The 23176-nt window shown below is 40.2% G+C and overlaps 2 protein-coding genes and 1 long non-coding RNA gene across 16 annotated transcripts in view; 1 reads left to right on the plus strand and 2 right to left on the minus strand.

Moving 5' to 3' along the window:
• LNX1 (ligand of numb-protein X 1) overlaps positions 1–10622 on the plus strand; it is an 84949-nt gene extending 74327 nt beyond the window's left edge. For all 6 annotated transcript variants that reach the window (XM_052780051.1, XM_052780053.1, XM_052780052.1 and 3 more), the window contains 3 exons: positions 1918–2146; positions 9082–9240; positions 9920–10622. In XM_052780051.1, coding sequence (XP_052636011.1) covers positions 1918–2146; positions 9082–9240; positions 9920–10055 — 524 coding nt within the window. In that variant the 3' untranslated portion in view covers positions 10056–10622. The remainder of the gene's footprint in view (positions 1–1917; positions 2147–9081; positions 9241–9919) is intronic.
• LOC128138711 (uncharacterized) lies at positions 6802–9983 on the minus strand. Its single transcript, XR_008234122.1, has 3 exons — positions 9879–9983; positions 8514–8696; positions 6802–7185 (listed from the first exon to the last, which is right to left on the minus strand). It is a non-coding gene; the product is annotated as an uncharacterized LOC128138711 (long non-coding RNA).
• An 884-nt stretch (positions 10623–11506) lies between the features above and the next one.
• The window catches only part of FIP1L1 (factor interacting with PAPOLA and CPSF1), a 44326-nt gene continuing 32656 nt past the window's right edge, over positions 11507–23176 (minus strand). For 4 of the 9 annotated variants that reach the window (XM_052780059.1, XM_052780058.1, XM_052780062.1 and 1 more), the window contains 5 exons: positions 21582–21637; positions 17569–17664; positions 16353–16572; positions 12551–12688; positions 11507–11828 (listed from right to left, as the gene is read on the minus strand). In XM_052780059.1, the coding sequence (XP_052636019.1) occupies positions 11681–11828; positions 12551–12688; positions 16353–16572; positions 17569–17664; positions 21582–21637 (658 nt within the window). In that variant the 3' untranslated portion in view covers positions 11507–11680. The remainder of the gene's footprint in view (positions 11829–12550; positions 12689–16352; positions 16573–17568; positions 17665–21581; positions 21638–23176) is intronic. The other 5 variants (XM_052780063.1, XM_052780066.1, XM_052780065.1 and 2 more) reach the window with 3 other exon arrangements.

Below are 23176 nucleotides of genomic sequence, written 5' to 3' on the forward strand. Positions count from 1 at the left end.
TTTTGAAAGCCTGCTTTAATTCAAAGGCTTCCTTTGAAAAACAGAGGGATAGTGAAAGAGCATCACACCCTGACATCTTCAGCCATCTCATAGATTTTGGGATGCCTCCGATTAGAGGGTCTCAAGTCAGCTACCAGAAAAGGTATAATATGCAGCAGTAACCATATCTGTGAAGTGGGATGTGGGCATATTCTGGTAGGAAAAAAAAAAAAAACATAGTTTTTCACAGGAAAATGAGCTTGCACCACCATCTCCTAGCTACTGAAATCTTCATTGTGCAACCTTCATGGGTTTTTAATGTAAATTTTTGTGCTTGTTTGTCATATCGTTCATGGCTTTGAAAGAAATATAAAGGAGCAGAATTCCCATTACATATGAAGCAATGTTAGTGCCTTGTGGCTTAATATCATGTCTGGAAACATTGGCTTCGTGATTCCATTTGGGTCCTGATGTAACAGAGTGATAAAATTAATAGCTTCTCCCCCTCTGCATGAATAAGCCTTTACAGTAAGAGGAAGAGCATATGTTATCAGTGCGTTTTGTGGGAACAGGTAGGCAGTAGAGGAAGGGTGAAACTCTCAGTTTTCAGGATGTTAAATCTCCAAGAGCCAAGTAGCTTGGTACCCTGCATCTGGCAACCACACAGCTTGCCATCCCCTTGCCCTTCATCCCCCATGCTCAGCTTCAGCCCAGTCACTACCAAGAAGCTGGAGGGAAATCCTGAGTGCGAGGGAAGCAAAGGCACCCAAAAGTGGGGCAGAATAGCTGCAGCCCAGCTGAGCCCCACGAGCCTGGGTCGCAGCACCCGGCACCGGCACACGTGGGAACCTCCCCTTTGCGGGAGCTATGGCTGCTCATCAAAACCCATGTAAGAACATGACAACAGGAGCAAACCAGCAGGTTTCCCCTTTCCTCCTGCTGGGAAATGACTGCCTCTCAGTGGGATACATTTTCCAAAAAATATTCATCATGAGGCAGCATGGAAAATTCAGCCTAGTTAATTTGATAAAATTAGAAACAAATGAATACGTGATGATATAACAGCGCCATAAGCCTCCATGGTTTAGAGCATCCCTTAGGCTCTTGTCTGCCTCATCGGGGCAGACCACAAGAAGAGGTTAATGTTCATGCTGCGCTGCCTGGACTGCCAGTGAATACAGCCCCTGCCTGGAGGAGCATGCAGGTGAAGCACAGAGGGACCCAGGGAAGCCCTGTCGTTGGAACGAGCCGTGGAGCCTAGCGGAGCACTTGGCACCATGGCATCAGGCATGACATTAATGATGTCTTTATTGTTCTCCCTGAAGTAATTGAGGTCATCTTTGCATTTTTCTCTGCAACTTGCTGTGCCTATGTTGTAAACAAGGCAATCAGAAAGATGTTTTGGCTTGCAGCCATTCAAACAAGCATTAACATTAAAATAATAATAGGTTATTCTGCAAAGCAAACTTTATGAAGAACCAGCTGGAGTGGCAGTCCTCAGCTTAGGGAGCGCTGGGAGAAAACCACCTTCGAGCTTTCAGGTTTCAAGCTCAGGTTGAGTACCAAAGTTGTTAGCTGGACATGGGCTTTGGAGACCTGGACTAGCATCAGGTGCCGGTACCAAAGCTTGTTGGTACAGCAGGACCCCAGCTGTGCCATTCAGCTCTGGATGCAGGACATGACGTGACAAGAAACCAGGACCAAAGCCTCCGTCCAGCCCAGCGATGCTCCTGTGTATGGGGATCTAGCCCCTTCCCTCATGCCTGTGGCATGTTTACTAGCATATGCTTCACATCCATGTTAACCGATAGGATTAACAAACAGCCTCATCAGGCAGCAAGTTCTTGGCCGTGGCTTTGACTCACTTGTTCGTGGGGGTGGAGAGGGGATCTTGGAAACACTTGCAAGGTTTTTTATCATCCGTTTTATCGGTCTCAGGTGATATCCTCCTGAACGTGAATGGGATTGACCTGACGGGGGTCAGCCGGAGCGAGGCCGTCGCCCTGCTGAAAAACACCAACTCGTCGGTGGTGCTCAAAGCCCTGGAGATGAGAGAGTGCGAAGCCCAGGAGGAGCAGGGCCGCCTGCCACCCCCCGAGGCCATGCAGGCGGCCCCCGAGAGCAGCGAGTGGTCACCTTCCTGGGTTATGTGGCTGGGGCTGCCACGGTAAGTCCACAGATTGCATCCTCTTGCTGAAGGGGAGTGGGAGGAAAGATTTGTGTTTTCTGGCAATTCTTTCTTTTGGCTTGATTCATTGCACTGACATCTTAATTAAATCCAGGCTCTGTCACAGACTTGACTCTAAATACCTCCCCTTTGTAAATGGGTATGTGTACATGGAAAAATAGACACAGATCCCCTTGCAAGGGAGGAAAGGATCCTGAATTGTTCCATTGAAAACATATCTGGCACTTAGGGAGTGAAAGGAAAAGCTTGCAGGGATACAGGAGCTTGCTGAATTGGGGTCTAGGCTCGACCACCCTGCAGAAGGCAGAGCTACCCCTCCTGCAGCTCTCAAGCTGCACAGCCCTTCTCCTTAGCCAAATCCAGCTGAATTGTTTGACTTTGCCCAGATGTTGTAAAGTGTGTGCAGTTGGCCGGTATCTCCGAATCACCTCTTTTAACCCCACCCCCGACTGAAAGAAGTACATTTGTCATACACAGGAAGCAGCTGTGTTGTCATTTTGGTAAGGATAATAAAAGCCACATCGCATGTCGTTCTCGCAAACACACTCGGTGTGCAGGGTGTATACCTGCAGCTTCAGTGACATTTTGTAAGTATTAAATGAGGACATGTTGTGAATCTGTGAATACGTGAAGCTAGTATCACACATTTGAAACTGGTATTCAGTTTTAAGGAATGAAGAATTTAGCTTACAAGTTACTTTTGTCCTTAGTCCTGTCCCTGGCAGCAGTTCAGAGTGTCTCTTTGTCTTTTAGGGGAGGGCATGAGAAGATGGTCTGCAGAACAGGTGGGCATTTGCTCTAGGTGCAGTTTCAGGACTCCTCTTCATTTCCCAGTCTCGCATAGCAGGTTAGATGCTTTCTCTCCTTCTGGCTTGAGCTGTTTTGAGCTCATTCACCTTGCAGCAAGGTCTGCTGTGAGGGCCAGATGTGTTTCGGGGCTTGGTCTGAGGCTAATGACTGTGTAACATGTGCTGAAGCACTGCAAGATCAGAAGGTAGGCCACGTGTCTGTCACCCACAGATGAAAGGTTCCTTCTCCAGTGGAGAGGACTACGTCCTTATTCCTGTGAAAGAAAAGCAGTAAAAAGAAAAAGCAGTAAATGGATGGCCCATAACTTGCTACCCCAGCCAATGGTAAACTTTTCTCACCCAGTCTCACTGCAGACAGGCAGCCTTAGGGAGGTCCTCGTTCCTGCTCGCTGCTTCTGCACCCCTGAGCTTGACCAGCAGCATTGTGAAGGCACTGGAGCATGGCTAGCGCTCCCAGCAGAGAGACAGCAAGCAGACTAGAGGCCTTATAGATGCTGCAATTTGCAATGCTGAGGCTTGCCCTCAATCACCACCCATTGCTAGATGGACTGAAACAATTGCAGCTTGCCTACACCTGCCCTAACCCCACCTTCGTTGGGCTGTAGAGAAAACCTGAGCTGCCTAGTCATCAACTCTACCCACAGCTGCCTGAAGTCCCTGTGTCCTCAGCAAGGTGACAGAGATGAAGGACAGAGCTCCAGTGCTGCAGGCTTGCACCCAGGGTTCACATCAGTCAGTTCCACTTTGCAGTTTGGGAAGAAAAGGTGTTTTTCCCATTTTAAAAGCAGTCTCTGAGCTCACTCTATCCCCCCTCCTCCAAAGGCTGCATGTGTGAAAGCATTCCCACCCCTTTGATCTGAAGGAAAATCAGCCTCAGTGTCAGCAAGGCTGAAGACAGGAGTTCATTGTAACTCCATCCCCAGCTGTGATGCCAAGCACAGCATGGCCCTTCTCTGCCAAAGAAAAGCAAAGGGATTGGTATGCTGAGCTGGTACACTGCTCTGAACATCAGACTAAGACAGGGACCAACACTGGTTAGACATGACAGTAACAAAGGTGCGCTGCATCCTTGTTGGTAGCTGGTTGGTTGAGTAGGGGTGTGCAAGGACCAGGTTTGGGTTTGCTCATTAGGTATTATCAGACCCTTCAGTCTTCCCCAGCATCAGTGCGCTTACACTCTTACTCTTGTACTGATTCTTCAGGTCCCACACCAGATGTCTGGAAGTCCTTCAACAGGTTCTCATGCTAGGATGTGTATCGCATGAACTCCTTTCACTCCAGGCTGAGCATTTAACCTTTCCCTATCTGGCTTTCAGTTTGCTTTTGGCAAGGATCACATCCCACTAGATCTCAAGGTATTGCCAGCAGTCTCACAGCCTTTTCCAGGCTGCGAGAGAAAACTATTCTTCTCCAAATAGATGTCTGACAGGTCCAGCTTGGCAAAGGTGCCTCATGTGCAACTGTGGGACAAGATGGTGAAGATTCACCTACCCTAATTAAAACCATTTACAAGAGGGACTGCTCCAAGATATGTGAGTCTGAGAACATTTGGTACAGGTGATGGAAAAGTAGAAATGTCAAAATCATGATTATACAGGATCATGCAAAGTACTTGGGAAGATGGGTAGGATGGGGCACACCTACATAAGAAAAACTGAACAAATAGGAAAGTCAGTAAAACTGGTAGGCCAGGAACAGGCACGATTAAAAAAAGAGGCAGCTGGATGCTGGATTCTTTAAATTCTGCTGAGAATGGGAAGATGTGGCTCTAGACAAGCCATAGCAGTGCAGTGCCAAGTATCTGTTCACAGCAAGCGAGACAGGGAGTGCAGACGCAGCTTGACATTGCGACTTACAGTGGGATGCTCATGCTTAGGAAACTGAGGGGAGAGGAGAGTCTTTCCTTCTGTGTTTCAAAAACATGGAGTTTTGATGAAAATCCTGTCAAGCATGGTCCCATAAAATGTGCCGAGTTGAGCTAAACACTAGAGGATGTCTACAGACCTCTGCCCATGACTGATCAAGTAGAAAACAGGCTAATGTTAATAATAGTTACATGATTAAAAGTACCTTCCTTGCTTTTGAGGCCAGTGTACTATAAACACCTAATTCTTCACAGGGACTGCATACTTGTTACAGAGATGGGCACAGACAAGAGACACAAATATTGAGAGTTAGGGAACTATACCATTTTTCTGGCTCAAGTCAGTAGCAGCAGAATCAGACAGGTTATCTGACTTCTCACACCAAAGCTCAAAGCCTTGGAAAAGCCATCTTGCATAATTTAACATTTGCAGATCTCACTTAAATTTCAGCCCTTTCCTTGTGAGAGCTTAAAATTGGCTTTGGTCACTTTTATATGGCTTGATAATACATAAACAACTCCTCTGTTCTTTCTGTAGTACAATCCAATATGTAGCAGTTATAAAATAGGATGCACATGTGCATCTGACGTCTGTCAGAACTTGGCCCACATGTGAGTGGAGGGGCTGCAGACTGGGTGTCGGGAGGAAACAGTGATGCAGGACCTTAAGCATTCCCGCCCAAAGACTTATTTCAGGGTAGCTAATTTAATTGTTTATTGTTGAGGAAGACAGGTCTCCTTTATTTTTGGAGGGAAATGTTGTTGTGAAGCATGCAATAATGTGGAGCAGCTGGTGAAAAGCATTTCCCCAGCCCCATGATGTTTCTTCTACTGCTTGTTTTCCTGCTCTCCTTTCTCTGCTCTCCTCACATTTCTTTCCCCCAGCTAGCACTTAAAAATACTTTATAGATCATCCTGTCATAACATTTTCAAACATTAGTACTTCACACAAGTGCTTTTCCTCATCTGCAAAGTGAGATGAGAAAGACAGGAGGTGGCCAAAGTCATTCTGCAAACCAGGGGTAGAACTGGACATAAAACACAGAATTAGGACAGAAACTCCCCCAAATTAACTCCATCCAGGCTGTAGGGCTCTGATGGGAGCAATTCTCAAATATTACTGTATTCCACTGCTACTTGGCTACTGTAACAGGGCAGGGGGAGGGAGTCATGCTTTTCATACCTGTTATTGCTGAAGTGCTCCTGAAGTTGGGCTGGTTTTCATTCCCAGAGCATACTCGCGCTTTGCGAAAAAGCGGCAGGGAATTGTACATTTAACTACTTGAAAACAGGCACTTTTAAATTCTTTGTGCATCAGTAACTGATGCTCATTTGTAGTATTTCTTACGATAGGACCCTGTGTCTAGACATTGTTTATCCCCAAATCTTGAATCTGAGGCAAGTTCACACATAAATCACTCCTTGTCCTCAGCTTTTGGAATATTTACAGATAGAGGCAGAAAACTGCGCGCTGCTCTCTTCCAAGGCAGAAGACGGTTCTCCTTGGACTGGTTGCAGTTTAGTGGGTTATGGCAGTTTAACTGGGTCGAAACACACAGACTGGGGCTTTCGTTACCACAGAGGAGTAATCTACTCACACTAAGCATCTTTGGATGACGCAAGTACTTACTTCATTTTCTCTCTGTGGTGCTTTCTAGCTTGTCTTTATTACTACACAGCTGTAACCAGACCCAAATGAACTAACTCCCTTTGGGCTGCTCTTTGCTCAGGCAGAGCAGACATCTCTGCTTACGTACTAAACTGTTTGGAGCAGGCAGTACCCACCTTATATGTAGCTCAGCTTCGCGCACCCTGCTTCCCAAGCATCCTTTTCACATTTCTGACAGCACTAACAAATAGCTGATGGAGGGTGCACCGCCATGTTTATACCCTCTGTCCTCTAGGACTGAGATAAGGAAACATTAATTTAAAGGTGTTGTGGTGGGTTGACCCACTTAGCCACTCCTATGCTGTCAAGAGTCAATCTCTAGCTATGGCCAGTGTGATGGGTTGGACCTGGCCTGCACCAAGCACCTGCACAGCTCAACACCCCCAGCAGGACAAGAGCACATAGGAAGAACGAGAGCAAGAAAACTCATGGGTCAAAGTAAAGACAGGGAAATCACTCACCCGTTACTGTTGTGTGCAAAAGACTTGGCTTGGGGAATTAAGTTAAAACATTTAATTACCAGTTTGGGTATTGGGAACCAAAGATGACAAACATGTGACAAACACTTGGGGAAAACCCTTTTCCTCCCCTTTTCCCATACTCAGCTTCACTCCAGCACTTCTCCTCCTGCCTTCCTGGTCTCCACTGCCTTGTTACAGCAGGTTACACCCCATCCCTGCAGTGAGGCAAAAGGCAGCGCAGGGGGTTGGAGTCAGGACAGACTAGTTGCTCTCTGCTGCTCCTTGCTCCTCGTGTGTTTCCTCTGCTCTGGCAGAGAGAACAATCCTAACACTAGACTAGCATGCTGTGTCTATTTTACTTAAATTTAGCATACACTTTGACAGCAAATACGTATTTATGCTTTCTGGACCAACAGAGACTGTGTAACTGATAACCTTACAGATGGTATGTACAGAATGCATGTAAGCCTTGTTTGTCTTCACTGCGTTTTCTTCTCACGACTTTACCTGCTTGGCTATTTCTTTTCTATGGTATTAGGATTTAGCTGATGACCTTTCAATTTCAGCAACATCCTCCTTAAGGCAGTGAGCATAGCACTGGGCAGCAGAGACCCCTGCCCCCAAAATCAACACTAGGTAATAGCACTAACGGCTGAATCCTGGCATCGCTTGGTCATGACCTTGATAAGTACCATCAAACATAGAGGGTTTAAGTGATTTTGCACATTTAAGAAGTCCACAGATGGTAAAGTAATAATGCCTGGCTGCTGAGGAAAGAAGCAAATGTCACCTGTTTCTTACATTAGCAGCCAGTGAATTCTTGTGCAAATATTATATACCTACCATCCTGGCAGCAGGTGAATATTTGTAGGTCCTGGGGGACTAATCTAGTATTACTATAAAATCCTGCTGTGAAACACAGCAAAAGCATTATTTGACAAACAGAATTTTTAAAAAGCTAGACATATTGGTCTTTAAGATAAAGTTATTTATCCTTCTACAGAAAAAGTGTCAGCTGTTTCTTAGAAACCTAAAGAGTCTCTGAATAGAGTTTGTAACAGTTGCTTGCTGTAGGCCAGCCTATAATTTCAGATATGGAATAGCAAAAGGATTTTCAGGCTCTTCAATCATTCCTGAGTACACTGCTAATGTGGTGGGTTAAGTACTAAGGACAGAAATTTCTGTTGCTCTGTAACTAATGAAATTAATTTGTTTTTTTCCTGTTTGGTTAAAAAAAAGAAACAAAGCAGGTATTGAAATTAATGTACTCAGAGCAATAGGCAAACTGTAAGTCTAGTAACCTTACTACTCTTGCTTTCCCCTATTCCTTGTTTCAGCTAAGCTTTGACTCAGCATAACTTACAGTATCATAAAATGCATTCAAAAGACAAATGGAGGGAGAAGCAGATTTCAGGTCTCTCACCATAAAAACTTGTGTTAATCATTATAGTGAGGACAAGTTATCTTCTTGACAGCAGTCTCAGTACTCCAAAGCACTGACTGACAGGGATAGGCTTCTCACATGTTCCATGCTGTGACTTACCGTGTTACTTGACAAGAAAAGCTCAGGATCCCTCCTTCCACTGATACTCTTCTTTGTGTCATCTCTGTGATTTTTCTAATTCTGGCTCATTTCATTGGCCTTGAAATTATTTAGCTTTGACCTGCACCACAATAATAAATGCCTGACCACTTTTGACACAGTTAGTCACATACAGGCTCTTATCTGGAAGATAAAACAAGTCACTAGACAGTACAAGGTAGGTGAAATAGTTTCTGGAATGGCGGCTTACAAATATTAAATCCAGTCTCAGTTAAGTGTTTATCACTTTCAACTAGATCATTTAGCATAAATTATTACCCTATGAAACAACTTATTTAATATTTTAACCCCAAGATTACCTAGTAATTTTACTTTCAGGGTAACTGGTTGTGGAAAGCAGCACTACAAAAACAGAAGGTAAGTATAGGTGTCTAATACAGTGGAACTTTGGTGCTATTTTGCATCTTCAAAACACTCTAAGAGTGTATGAAAAGGCAGATTAATCATTAATGATTCATCAAAATCTGAAGTTAACCATAAGACATTTAATTAGACTGGTTTGTTTCAGGTATTTGTACAGCTGCAAAGAAATCGTATTACGAAGAAATACATCTGGAAGTCTTGGCTTCAGCATCGTAGGAGGTTATGAAGAACATACTGGAAATAAACCATTCTTTATCAAATCCATTGTTGGGGGAACACCAGCATATAATGATGGCAGAATTAGGTAATGATAACTATATAATGAAAAGTAGCATTTAAGTAAGTCTTTCATCTAGTTAATTTGGGGGGGGGGGGGTAAAACAAGTTTTCATGAAGATGGCATAGGGGGAAGAAAGGACTCATTGATACAGAATTAACTCTGACAGATATAGGAAACAGGACATAAGTGTCCTGAACTTTAATAGATTTGCCTTCATAGTAGAATGTTTTCAGATGTCTAGCAATCACTAGTATGTAAGTATAAAGGTAAGTCAGTTTGATCTCTGGGGTAGTACAAAGCATGCCAGCACAGAGCAGCTTTCCCACATCCCCAGATCAAAAACACCCCCAAACAACCAACCACCTTCCCTGCAAACACCAATACAATTTAAGATAGTAAATGCAGAATTATGGAGCAAACTGAAAACAGTTAAGAAGTCTTAGAACAGTTTGTTCAGAACACGGATCATTCCCATCTGAAAGAACTATGTCCTATTTTCTTTCAAATATGTCTAAAAACAACTTAAGTATTTTCACGTGCTTTATTCCCTTATTTGTGAACAGTAGTTAACCAGAAAAGGAAGAGTAATACTCCTTTCTACCTCTTCCTCCCAGCTTAAGGACATGCTTTAGCATTTGCAAACATTTAAGATAAGAAGTCACCTTGTTCAATTGTTCTCTCGTATTTGCCTTTGGTTTTTCAGATGCGGCGACATCCTCCTTGCTGTCAATGGCAGGAACACATCAGGAATGATGCATGCCTGCTTGGCAAGGATGCTCAAAGAACTGAAAGGAAAAATTACTCTCACAATTGTGTCCTGGCCTGGCACTTTTTTATAAAACAAGGCTTCATGGAGAGTATGACAAGTAATTTAACACAGAAAAAAAAAACAAAGGACCATTAGTCTTTGCTTTTGGAGGGGGCCAAGGATGTGTTTATAAAGAAAAGGTTTGTGAAATTTCAACCTGCATGTCAAGCAAAGCCAAGTTTAGGCAAAGCAGGGACACCTGTCAGAAAATCACTTCAGAGTGATTTAAGCTACAGATTTAAGTCTTTCCTTCCCTGTGTTCTTAAGGTTTTTTTTTGTTTCGGTTTTTTTTTAATATATATATATTTAATGCATTATAATAATAATGAAATTCAAGGAGCAGCAGCTCCTCCTCATTCACTTTATTTTGATTTACAAAAAGAAATCCTTGAATAACTTATTGAAAAACTTCTTGCAATTTTTCTAGTTGCAAAAATCAGGTGAAGGTTTTTATCCAACACATTAATAGCACTTTGATTATGTGTACCTTTTCATGGTCAGCATGAAGCTGGTTATTTTCAAGACTTTCAAGTACTGTTTGTTAGTCTGTAAACTGTGAATTAAATTTCTAAAATAATTAAAAATAACTGTAACTGTGTACTTGTACAGACATTATTTTCATCCAAAACCAAACTACCTAGTTTCCCTGGTATGTTTTGATTAATACTATTAAATTCTAGGATTTTTATATACAATTATTGTTTTTAAGGAAGTACACTGCACCCTGCTAATACCATCAAGTAAGTCTTCTAAATAGCACCCTGACAGGGTAGTACAATTTTTGCAGGACTGCCATGCCAATCACACTTGATACGGTTCTGGATGGAGTAAATCTGAAAGTGATGATGGTCTTATGTTTTTCTTAAAATAGTTCTTTGCCTTTCTCTGCAAATTACCCATGTTCCAAAGTCTTATTTTTTCCTCACAAGCTAGCAAGGGGAAGAGGATATGTTTGTTAATCTTCATCATGTTAAGGACAGCTGTTCCCGTACAACAAAGACTAAAATGAACTTTCTCTTAAGCCACTGAAAAGCAGCAGGGATGATTATCCAGCTTAATTCACCCTTACGCACCCACACAAACCAGACATAATTACCAAGTGTATGATCACCACACTCAGTATTCTATCAGACTAAGAACAATCAGCACCTTTCCCAGCTTCCCTAATTCTTTTCATTTCACCTTCATACAAGGTTCTTAAAGAGTTTGCAATTCCTGCCTGTCCCTGTAGTAAGGGATGACCTTTTCAAATATGAACTCCAAAAGCTATACTAATCCCACACTGTTCCAGATGTTGATATACAATAAAGTGAATGCACACTGTTTCTAAAGTCAGTAAAAGAATGACCTTCCCACTGGCTTATGAAAAAAGGAGACAATTTAATACAAAGAATTTAAGCCCTATATATTGTAAGAGCATAAGCCTCTAGCTGCAAGATGTTTTCTCATTGTTTCTTAAAAGACAAAGTCAGTCCAGGGATTTTAACATGAAAAATTTATTCTCTTATTTTCAAAAAAAACCAAAGTAATCTTTGATTTCAAACTAACAGAACAAGATTAAGAGCAAATTATTTTAATACCCAGAAAAATAACAGGATTTATAGTAATCTATTTCTGGCACTAATATATATGCAAGTAGGCAAAAATCACACAAGCCTATTCCACAGGGGCAGCTTCAGTGTTTTCCTGTTCAGGAGCAGGTTCACCGCTGGCTTCTTTTCCTTCTTTGCTTCTTTTGGATTTTTTGTGTTTGTGCCTTCTGTGGCTGTCCCCTTCTTCACTGTCGTGACGACGTCTGCTGTTACTGAATAAAGAAAGAGAAAAAAACACCTCAAACAAATTTTGTGACACTTCAGGCCCCATTTAATTACAAAGTACCAAAAAACCAGCCTTTGCAGCATTCGTATTTGAAAACTGGCACCTGCTCCTGTTCTGACCCATATAGTATTTGGAAGTCAGGACCAAACTGCATTTTTCATGGAATGGTACATATATCTACCCATCCTGTACTTTTTGTTGGGAAATCGGAATGATTTTTCACATTTGTAGCCCATATTCTAACAGCAATACTTTTGATAATGTCATGTCCCTATTGGTATCCCTTAATGGTTTAACATTCTTGTTGACCCCATTCCCTGGACTTAACCTTTATCTCAAGTGATCATGAGGGTTATTTTACTTACTAAGAATCACTGTTGAGTTCTTACGTTAATGCTGCTGAATGTCAGCTTCACTCTACCTCTTTCTGACCCACCATTTTTACCTTTCTTTTCCCAAATTCATAATTTCTGTTCACTAGCTAAGACTGTCACATACATCATTCAAGATGAAGTTACCTGGGGCCAACATTGCTTTTTGTCTGTCCACATTTTATATGGCAGACTTGTTCCAAAGTAGTACATCTGTTTACAGTCTTTCCACCAAACTCCAGTTTGTTTGGGGTTCTTTTAAAAGTTTACTTTATTTTTTTAAAGTGGTCAAGTCTTTCGTATCCTATTAAAAAAAAAAAAAAAAAAAAAATCAAACCTTCGAGATGACTTGTGTCTAGTCTCTTCTTTCTCTCTGTGTCTCCTGTCTCTGTGTCGGTCTTCTTTCTCTCTACTTGTTCTATGGCGGTCATAGCCTCTTTCTGCGTAGTCTCTGTATCTGTATCGTTCTTCATCACTGATTAAAAAAAAAGGTATTTTCAGGACAGTAACACTAAGCAGTATATATATTAGAAAAAGAAATTCTTACACAGTCTCAAGATAAATGACAGACAAATCTTAATGTCGCTTCTGTGTTTCTAAACAATATCCACAATGTATGCCAGAAGGACATTAAAGCTCTTCACCTTATACACTAGACTTCTGTGGTTAATACAATTTTGAAAGGGGATTGTTCAGTAAAAATGGAAGGAAAAAAGAATACAACAGTGTCACATTAAGTTTATACTGGAGTTATCAAGCAGTTAGCTTAAATCTCTATCTAGCTGCAAATGAAGTACAATCCTACATAAACTTTAGTAATGTTTTCAGATCAGTGTGTGTAATGCTCAACACTTATCAGCACACTTTTGGACTATTATACCATTTGGGTAAATTAAATTATATTTTGGTACAGTTGATCTATTTCCTTACATCAGCTTCAAGAAAGGAAAAGCTAGGTGCAAAGAGACTGACAGTAAAATATACTAAATGATTTAGGTTGCTTTTAAAATTAATTTCTCTCCAGTACCAACACTGTCTCTACTTCCACTCCTCTCTTGGATTACCACGGGCGCTGCCCTGCCACAATCCTGGCAAAACCCCCTAAATATTACAGGCTATACAAGAATTTAAAGGCTTCACTTAGGAACATATTTTCATATTTTCATTTGATGAAAAGGGCAGTTCTAAGAGTTTAGTAAAATTTTAAAAAAAGATGAGAGCAGAATCTATAGTTAGCCAACACCACTCATACTACATTAGCATAGCTTAAAAAGGCATGCTCATTTTATCATTTCTCTACCAAGAAAATCCTACCCAGATACAGTGTCCAGTATCATTTAACAACAAAACTTCCAATACAAATGAACTTACTGTAACTACTTATATATCACATGAAGTCTTCATAACCATAGTTTGGAAGATCCCTACCAAGTTCTAAAGAAAGGCACAATGTGACCAGGCTTTCTGAGGCAGTAATTAAAACAGAAGGATTTAGGCTGGCAGGGACTTTGTGGATGTCACTTGGGCTAACCCCTCCTCAATACAGGGCTAACTCAGAAGTCTGGTCAGGTTGCTCAGGGCCTTGTTTAGTCAAGTTTTGAATATCTCCAAGGCTAGAGATTCTACGACCTCCCTCTGCAACCTGCCTTAGCACTTGATCACTCTTTTTGTGATTATTCCCTCCCCTCCCCCCGTATCTAACTAGAATTTCCCTTGCTGTGACTTTTAACTATTGCCTCTTGTCCTTTCTCTGTGCACCTTGAAAAAGAGCCTGGCTCTATCGTCTCTATAACCATCCATTAGGTAGTTGAAAATAGCCTTTAAAGAACCCTCCTCATCCTACTGCTTTCAAGCTAAATAACTCCATCCCCTTAGCCTTGCTAACCACCTTGTCAGACCTCCACTGGACTCTCCAGTCTGCCAATGTCTTCTTTTTCATATTGAGGGTCCCAAAACTGGGCACAGTACTTTGCACATTGTATCAAGTGCCAAGTAAGAGGGGAGTAACGACATTCTCCACCTGTGGGCTACACTAACGCAGCTCAATGTGTTTTGACCTTTATTGCACATGAAGTGCCAAGGCCCATTCAATTTGTTATCCACCAGGACACCAAGTCCTTTCCTGTAAAGCTGCTTTCTAGCCAGACAGACTCTGATCTGCTCTGCTGCATGGGATTATTGGGTTCCAGGACTTAGAAATACAGTTGTTGGGTTTGGGGTTTGTTTTTCAAATTGCTGAGGAAGAACCACAAAATGGTAAGATATCAATCAAAGTCCAAAGTTTACATTTTTAGTGGTAACTAATTGACTTGAAATGATCAAAACAAAAAAAGAAAACATAGTATTTGCAGAACAGACAACAGTCCAAAAAGAACGGCATCTTCTCAAGGTGGCAGAGTGACACATATTGTAAAAATGCACAATTTCATCTGAGGATAGCAGGGTAAAGGTAGAACAGAATATAAAGACAGCTGAAGGCTCCTTTTTAAACCACATTACGGTTATACTGATAGAATAAAAATAATTCCAATTTTCTTACAATTTTAAGAAATACTATAGCACAAATACAGCCTATTTATCTGGAAAAGAACTGCTAAAAATGTTGAAAGCAGTAATTTCTGAACAGTAAAAAGCTAAAGATGATGCTTACTTCAAATCCCACCACAATGTCGCTTGAACAAAGTTTAAACAAAGGGAATTTAAATAAAAGTAATGCATCTGCATTCTCTAAAATAGTTCTCATTCTCTTCCTCATAGCTCATTTAATTTTTTTTCTTAAATGCATAGAATTGAAAATAAACCTTCTTAAAAAACACTATGTCTGCATGTTCTGTCTTAAGGCTCTCTCACCTTCTCTGTGACTCCCAAACCAACTTATACTAGTTAAGGGCCTCCCGTTTTCTTATGCAGCCATGTGGCAACAGCTTTGCTACAGATGGTGGATAATTTAGTCACATAAAAAAAGTTGAGGCCTGCTCTTCCCCCTCCTTTACAGATAACTCTGGCAGCAGCACAGACATTTTTCGAGGCCTGGAAGCTATTAAGGTTCATTTCAAGCACCCTTGAATGACCAGGCTTCTTTCTGGCCTTCAATCAAGCTGTCTGAGAAACAGATGTTTAGATTGGTCTTGATTTCTCAGAAACTGACCCTGGAATCATAGCACATGCACATGGGAGACAACATCATCACATCAGCATACATGGAAAATCCCCTATCTTGCACCCAGTTTGGGTCTTCAGCTAAGAATCATCATGCAAAAAATGTCATCTCTCAACTGAAGTAAAGTTGACTCTGGGTGCTCTCATTCCCCACAGAGTAACACCACTGGTAAAAACCATCCACCTAATAGCTAATGTATATATTCAGCAAAACTTGAAACTTAACAAAAAACACTGAGAAAAGCATCAGGACGTTTACACCAAAATACTTAGCAAGTAATGAGCAAAGTAAGTTTAGATAAATCTGGCAAGCCAATAGACCTCTGCTCTATGGAGTCATAGTGAGCTCAACATTGAATGCTTTGTACTTGTGCACGTGCACCACACAAGTTGCAGCTTTTTTCTTTGTTTTTTTTTTAAAGCGATTAGAGAGTTGAAAGCCAAATAAGGTTATTTGCCATTATTTTTGTCATCTGCCTGAAAATGAAAAAAAGTTCTTGACCTTGAAATAATAGTTTTAAAAAAGATAGGACAGATTATTATCCAGCCAGTGCTAATGACCAAACTAACCATTTTAGCAGCTAATAACACCATTCATTAAGGTCAAATGTTGTACCACATTGCTCTTACCACTGAATTGGCAACTAAGATTCACTTAGTACTTCTCTAGATTTTTCTAGAACTACTGGTGTCAAAGAGAGCTGGATATCTCACTCCTACACAGGGCTTAAATCACACCTTTAACCTGTAAAGCACTATGACGAGTTTGGACGTGTACTGTTGTTTTTACAGTTCTGTTTTACATTTAGAAATTTAATTATAGTTTCCAAGAGAAAAGGGGGAAGGGGAGGAATCCACACCCTCTAGCTTTTTGGAATATAGACCTGAACACTAAATTTTGATGTTGAAGTACACTATTTAACAACACAGACACAGGGTTTTGAGCAGAGTTACAGCATGCTTGAAGACATTTTGCTAACCTGTTGAATACACTTGGAGTTGGACTGTGATCTCGGTCCCTCTCCCTGTCTCTGGTACGTTCTCGATCTCTGTCTCGGTCCCGGTCCCGATCCCGATCTCGGGATCGCTCTCTCTCACGTTCCCTATCCTTCTCTCTTCGTGCATAGTAATCCCACTGTTTGCTGGTGTCCATGAGACTAGACCATGAAGGAGCAGGACCTGCAAAGTGCGGAAAGGTGACTAAAGAAAAAGACGCGGGTATTAGAAAGAACAAAATCACATACCATATGAAAACTGTAATACTACTTATGCATGAAAACAGAGACATTTGTCAGCCTCCTCCAATGACATTTTTCAATCTTCCCCTTTCACACAGAAGTTAATTCTGAGCAAACTCTGCATTTTTTCCATGATGCTAATAAAGGCCTCTGGCACTCATTTAAATACTCGTTATGAAGATGTACAGAACCAGGATATACACCACAAAGACTGCCTAAATCCTTTTGGAAAAAAAAAAATATCGTGCAAAGATTTGCTGAAAGAATCTGATTTTACGTGGTCAAATGGCTTTGTTTTGGGGGAAACAACAAAACAAAAACAACCAGAAAACAAAACTGCCTTCGAAACTCAGTGGCTCTGAGAGTACAGTTCAGAAAAACAAGGAAAAAGGATGTTTCTATCTTTATATTTAGATGCTACTATTTTTATGTTTTGTCCTTTAAAATCATTGTATTTAAAATACTTTAGTTACAAAGTTCTCATTCACTAATTTACATTCTATACTGTGCTTTGCCATACTTTTCTGATTACAGATGTAACAGCAGCTTTAGAAATAAATTCCACAAATTCATTCTGGGGAGAAGAAATAACGCTCCTACTTATGCTTTGTAAGATACCATTTCTAATGAATACTCAGCACAGCCACTATTACCACTAAAATATAATACTTTCAGAAAATTAAGCATTTTATCTTAATCTAAAAGATGATACGCTTAAGTTAAGAAGGAAGTCACAACACCATCTCACCACTTTTTTAGGTAATCAGCAATGGAAAGAGAGAAGGGACATGCTTCTCCATTGCCTTCTGCCAACTCCAATCTATAAATAACTACTACTCTTAATACCCCAATTGTTCTGTCCTGCCCTCCCTCTCCAGAAGCCCCATGAATGCATTCTGTTAATGAAAAATAAGGGCTGTAGTATTTAACTGGAAACAGCACTCTCTAGTGGACTTACAGTACAGAGGACTTCCCACTTTCTGCTTATCTGCTTTGCTAGCCAATGATAACATAGCCTTCAATAAATCGTTTGTTTTGAGTTCCACTTCATTATCTATAATATGAGAACAATATTCACTTGACTTCATGGTGTCACAAAGAGACATTAATATATAATTAACATAAATATCCACTGAACAATGTAAAGTGCGTTACTGATGCTGTATTTAATACTGCCAGGTTATAAAATCAGTGGCTCCTCCTGACAACCATGTTCAGACTGCCTTGCCTACAACGTCTGGGGTATGCCTACCCCAGAAAGCTCTGGCAAAAGCTTAAGATAGCAGTTTGCCAAGCGTCCAAAGGAGGAATACAAAAGACCTTTTGAGCAGGCAGTGGAGCAGGAAAAAACACTTCATTGTTAAAATACATTTGCAATGAAAAGCATTGTAATTCTTTTAAAAAGCATTTATACAAAGTTTTGCCTCTAACAAAATGCTTGACACTGTTTCACTTCAGGGCTACAGACAAAATGAGGAGTTAACAGAAAAAATTATCCTAATACAATAGTATGTTGTTCATTATACTGCCAAAACCTGAAATTTTTCTAAGGAAATCAGCCAGAAATAGCAAAAAACCAGCTGGACTTTGAAGACTGGTAATTTCCTTGACTTGCCACTATGTCAACAATATACGTATGTCTACAAGACACTGGTTGCCAGAACATTCTGATCTAAAGTGTAAACTTAAGTTTAACTTTAAATGTATATTACAAAACAATTATTAATGATAGCATAAACTTTTACAATAAATTTTGGTCACTCCCTCACATCTGCAGTAATTCTCATCAGACAAAAGTCTGTCATTTCCACCCCAATAACCTGAGATAAACCAGTTACTTGATACTCTGCGCATTTTTGTATCTAGATTTTCACCAGTAGTTATTCACAACACACAAGAAGCTTACTTTCTAATATGAATTGGTGCTCTGTGTTTACTACTTAGAATGAAGTAATTTGTCACTTTTAGTATTTCTACACGGATTATTCTAATAACTTCTACAAAAAGAAGGACACTTCTGAAGTTTAACTCTCATTTTATTTCTAAAACAGGAAGAGAGGGAGCTTTGAACAATCAGTATTTTTGGAGACTTAAGTCCTGTTTTGGAGATGGTTTAAAAATTTAAAAGCTGCATGGTGTCACAGTCTAAGGCAAACTATTAATACACCTTCTTTGTGCCTCAAAAAATACTGACTCTCAAACTGTTTCTGTAACACTAAATTTCTTGCAAGTTCATAAGATATAAAGAACATTTAGAGCACAGAACAGAGAAATGCTTGAGGAAAAAGCGAACAAGCATACAAGTCGCTTCACTGGCAGACCAAACAGTGATGCCTGACCACTATGGAAAAGACACCAAGGCATGAGATTAGCAATTTGAATAGGCAGAAGAAAGGCTAGAGCCTTAATCAAGATTAGTATTTTTTGCAATGCATTCCATATGCTCATCTTCCCCCGCAATTTTGACAAAGTCATGAAACATACAGACTGGCAAAGAAGACAACGGGTTGGAGATTCAGTGCTATCATCCAAAGCAACTATTAAATAAATATACTTAGTGATTCTTAATTAAAATGATCATCTCTACCCTAAGCCCTCAATTTACCTAAGTTCTGATGCACAGTGAGCACTGGTAAAATACTGACCAGCAGTCATGTTGTGAGACAAGAGACTATGAGAGTAAGGTGCTAGCCAGGATGAACAACAGCGATAAAATGCCACTGAGCCTCTACAGATCCAAAAATCCGTATGACAGGCACAGCTTAGAGACAGACAATTTGCTTTGTGCAGCAAATATGAAAGCTTTTGCCACAGTAGGGAGCTATACTGGGAAGATGGGAGCAGACTATGCTCCTTGGTCTCCATAACCATACAAAGGCAAACATAATTTTTTAACCCTGCTGAGTAAGTTCACATTCAGTGTTGGCATGATCACGGTGACAGTCATCTTTCAAATATTGGTACTGCAACAACATAAGCATGCCATCACCTCTGAAGGTCAACATAAAACTTGGAAACATTCCTGTGTCCCTGACAATACTTGACAGAATAGCAAATTCTAACAAAAGAGATTCCGAGGTGAAAAACATTCTAAGTTGGAGACTACACATTAGATGCAATATACATACTAATCACTGTAAGACTGCTTTCCTTATGATATTCTGCATAGCTTTGGATACTGAAGCTTCAGCAAAATAGTCACTTGGGTATCTTAGTTGTCTGCCTCAGCTTTACCTTCTTCTAAAACTTGAGCAAACACAGTTCAATTATTGCTAAAAAAGTAGTTAGCGTAAAGCAGCTGTTTGCCCACATCAAGAATTCTTGAAAACATAACAAGCTTCCATGCATGAAAGCAAACACTTGATAACTGATGAGGATCCTTTCAATGTCAACAAAGTACCATTTGTTACTCCATAAACTGCTCCAACTTCAAGAAATTACAAGCCATTCAAAAATGTCACTGTATATCTTAAGACTTATGAACATTTGGGAGATACATTATCTGGACATTTGGTCTGTGCTGAATGATGTATCACTGGAACGGGGCAGAACTTTCCCTACAATTTCTCCTCCCAGCAGCTAGGGTCCAAAGGAACACAGAGCAAGGAAACAGAAAAAGCTGGAAGAAAAGGCACTAGGCATGGGTCTGGATGGCAGGTGCACTGAAGGCAGAGGCAGTGATTGGCAACACACAAGGTCCTGCACCTGGGTTGGGGCAATCGTCAATATCAATACAGACTGGGTGATGAATTGATTGAGAGCAGCCCTATAGAGAAAGACTTAGGAGATAATGGTGGACAAAAAATTAAATATGAGCTACCAATGTGAGTTTGCAGCCCAGAAAGCCAATGATATCCTGGGCTGCATCAAAAGAAGCATGGTCAGCAGGTTGAGGGAGGTGATTCTCCCTCTGTGTGCTCTCATGAGATGCCACCTGGGGTACTGCATCCAGCTCTCAGGCCCCCAGTACAAGACATGTTGGAGCAGGTCCAGAGGAGGGCCACAAACAATCATCAGAGAGCTGGAACAACCAGGTTGTTCAGGTTCGTGAGCCTGGAGAAGAGAAGGCTCTGGGGAGACCTTATTGCCGCCTTTCAGTACTTAAAGGGAGCTTATAAGATGGAGAGAGACTTTTTACCAGGGCCTGCAGTGACAGGACAAGGGGCAATGGTTTTAAACTGAAAAAGGGTAGGTTTAGACTGGACACAGGAAGAAATTCTTTATGAAGAGGGTGGTGGGACACTGGAACAGGTAGCCCAGAGAAGTTGTGGATGCCCCATCATTGGAACTGTTAAAGGTAAGGTTGGACGGGACTTTGAGCAACCTAATCTAGTTGAAGATGTCCCTGTCCATGGTGGGGAGGGGTTGAACTAGATGATCTTTGACAGTCCCTTCCAACCCAAACCATTCTGTGATTCTATGTTTATCTTCCCAATTTGGACTAGGTCAGGAAGAAGCTGACATCTTAGTATTTCTATCACTCTTCTGACTCAAGAAGCAGAGCTGTGCTAGGTAACAGTTCTAAACTCACTGTAAGTTCTGTGGATGTCCTTTTGATTGCACAGAATGAAACTTCTATTTTGGTTCGCTCTTACTATAAAACCAGAAAGTGATGTTTTTCAGCTTCAGATTTTTTCCATGACATTAACCAAAAATCCCCCAGACTGACTTTGCAACAGGATAGCTGAAGATTATTGTATCTTAGACAAACAGTTTTTCAAAGGTGAGGTACATCACTCAGGATTTCTCAATGGTTGGTCTTGGCATAAAAATAAGTATGCAAAACAATAGTATTTACCAACAACTGTTAAATTTGCAACAGCATGTATCTGTTCACAATGATAGGCAACGAACTTTCATAATGAATTACTGAAAGGACCTGTTTAGTCTCTTAGCTAAAATTCTGATAAGTATATGAAACAATTTGATATAGCACTAGTCAAAATTTTCAAAGCCAGCAAGCTTACTCACCACTGCCGTATGAAAATGCACGAACAGAACGACCATCATAGCCAGAAGAATGTCCACTGTTGAAAAGAAAATACATGTAACAATCCAGTTTTACCATCAAAGCTACCTCCATCAATAAACATATACTTTTAATATTGTTCCCCTGAATTCTTACCACCATACAGACTAAAACAAAGTGTTTGTTATAAATGGATTTAAGTCCTCCATTTTGAGCATTACTAATTAAGGAGGCTGTCTATGAACACGTATATTTCATGTTTTACTGCAGGAGGTAAAAATAGAATTCTCTCTTCTTAAAATTTAAAACAGAAAAAATCCATATCATCAAAGCTGTTCTTATATATTTTCAATGAATTTTCTATTTCAAATATTTCTTGTATCATAAGATGTTTCTGCACAGATACTGAACTTAATCTCCAATTGTTTGAAAGTGCTTCATTCATGAATGAAGCCATTCTCATACTTTCTGTTAAAAAGTAGGTATGTGAGCATATCTAAGAACAGGTGGACTTCAAATGTGTAGTTCTATAAATAAACTATTAAATTAGCTACACATTTTCTAGGCTGACTTCTTTCAGTGGTAGCCAACTCAAGTAGGTAAAAACCAGAAAGGTTAAAAAGGATGATATGTGCACAAGGCATAATTCATACATATGTAATTCTTTCATGACTTTTAGCACTTCCTATGTAACTTGGATGAATTATCTTTGCAGTATTTAACCTAAGTGTTATTTCTGTTCTTGAAGGCACTTTAACATTAAGAAATAAGTTTTGGGTTAGCTTAAAAACAAAACAAAACCAATGATAATGAAAGGCCAATGCAACACCTTAACATTTAAAAGTATGAGATTTAGCTCCTAGGTTCCACAACAAACTTGATTTTTGCACAGCATATTTCAGAAACTATATAAATATTCACAAGTAAATGCAATGACTGCTGCTTAACAATTAGAAGCAGCACTCACAGCAAATGTCAGTATGAAATAATAAATTTACTTTCATACACATCAAATGCAACTAGTTAGGGTTTTTCCTGAATTAAATCAGATGAGGATTTTCTCAGAGATTTACCATCATCATCCTGTAGCGTATATGTTAATAGAATTTTCAATTTCAAAGGAACAGATGTGTGCATCTTCCTTCAGTGAAATCCAAAGGACTGGCAAGGGGCTTGCACCATCTTCTGAAGTGAGCTTTATATATGACCTGGTTTTGGCCTCTACCAAAATATAAATACTTTTTAAGGACTGTGCTGGCCAACTATTTTTTCTTCCTTTTACATATAAATAAAATATATTTACACATAAACATGTACATAAAAAAAGGTATTGAAAAAATACTTAGGCCTATTAAAGCTGAAAACTTAGAACACACACAGTAGAAATAAAAATTTGGATTCTATGGAACTCTGGCTTTTCCTATAGCTTATGAGGGCTTGAATCTGTAGCCAAATTGTTTATTTGCATTTATAGAAAAGGATACAGTAGCTGACAAGTATACGGTTCACTTAAATAAGCCTTCAGACTACTAAAGAATACTTTAACAATCATTACCTTGACTTTGTTCCTAAGTCTTGGCATTGATATAGTGTCATA

This window comes from Harpia harpyja, chromosome 2 (genome assembly GCF_026419915.1).
Source record: "Harpia harpyja isolate bHarHar1 chromosome 2, bHarHar1 primary haplotype, whole genome shotgun sequence".
NCBI classification, from domain to species: domain Eukaryota; kingdom Metazoa; phylum Chordata; class Aves; order Accipitriformes; family Accipitridae; genus Harpia; species Harpia harpyja.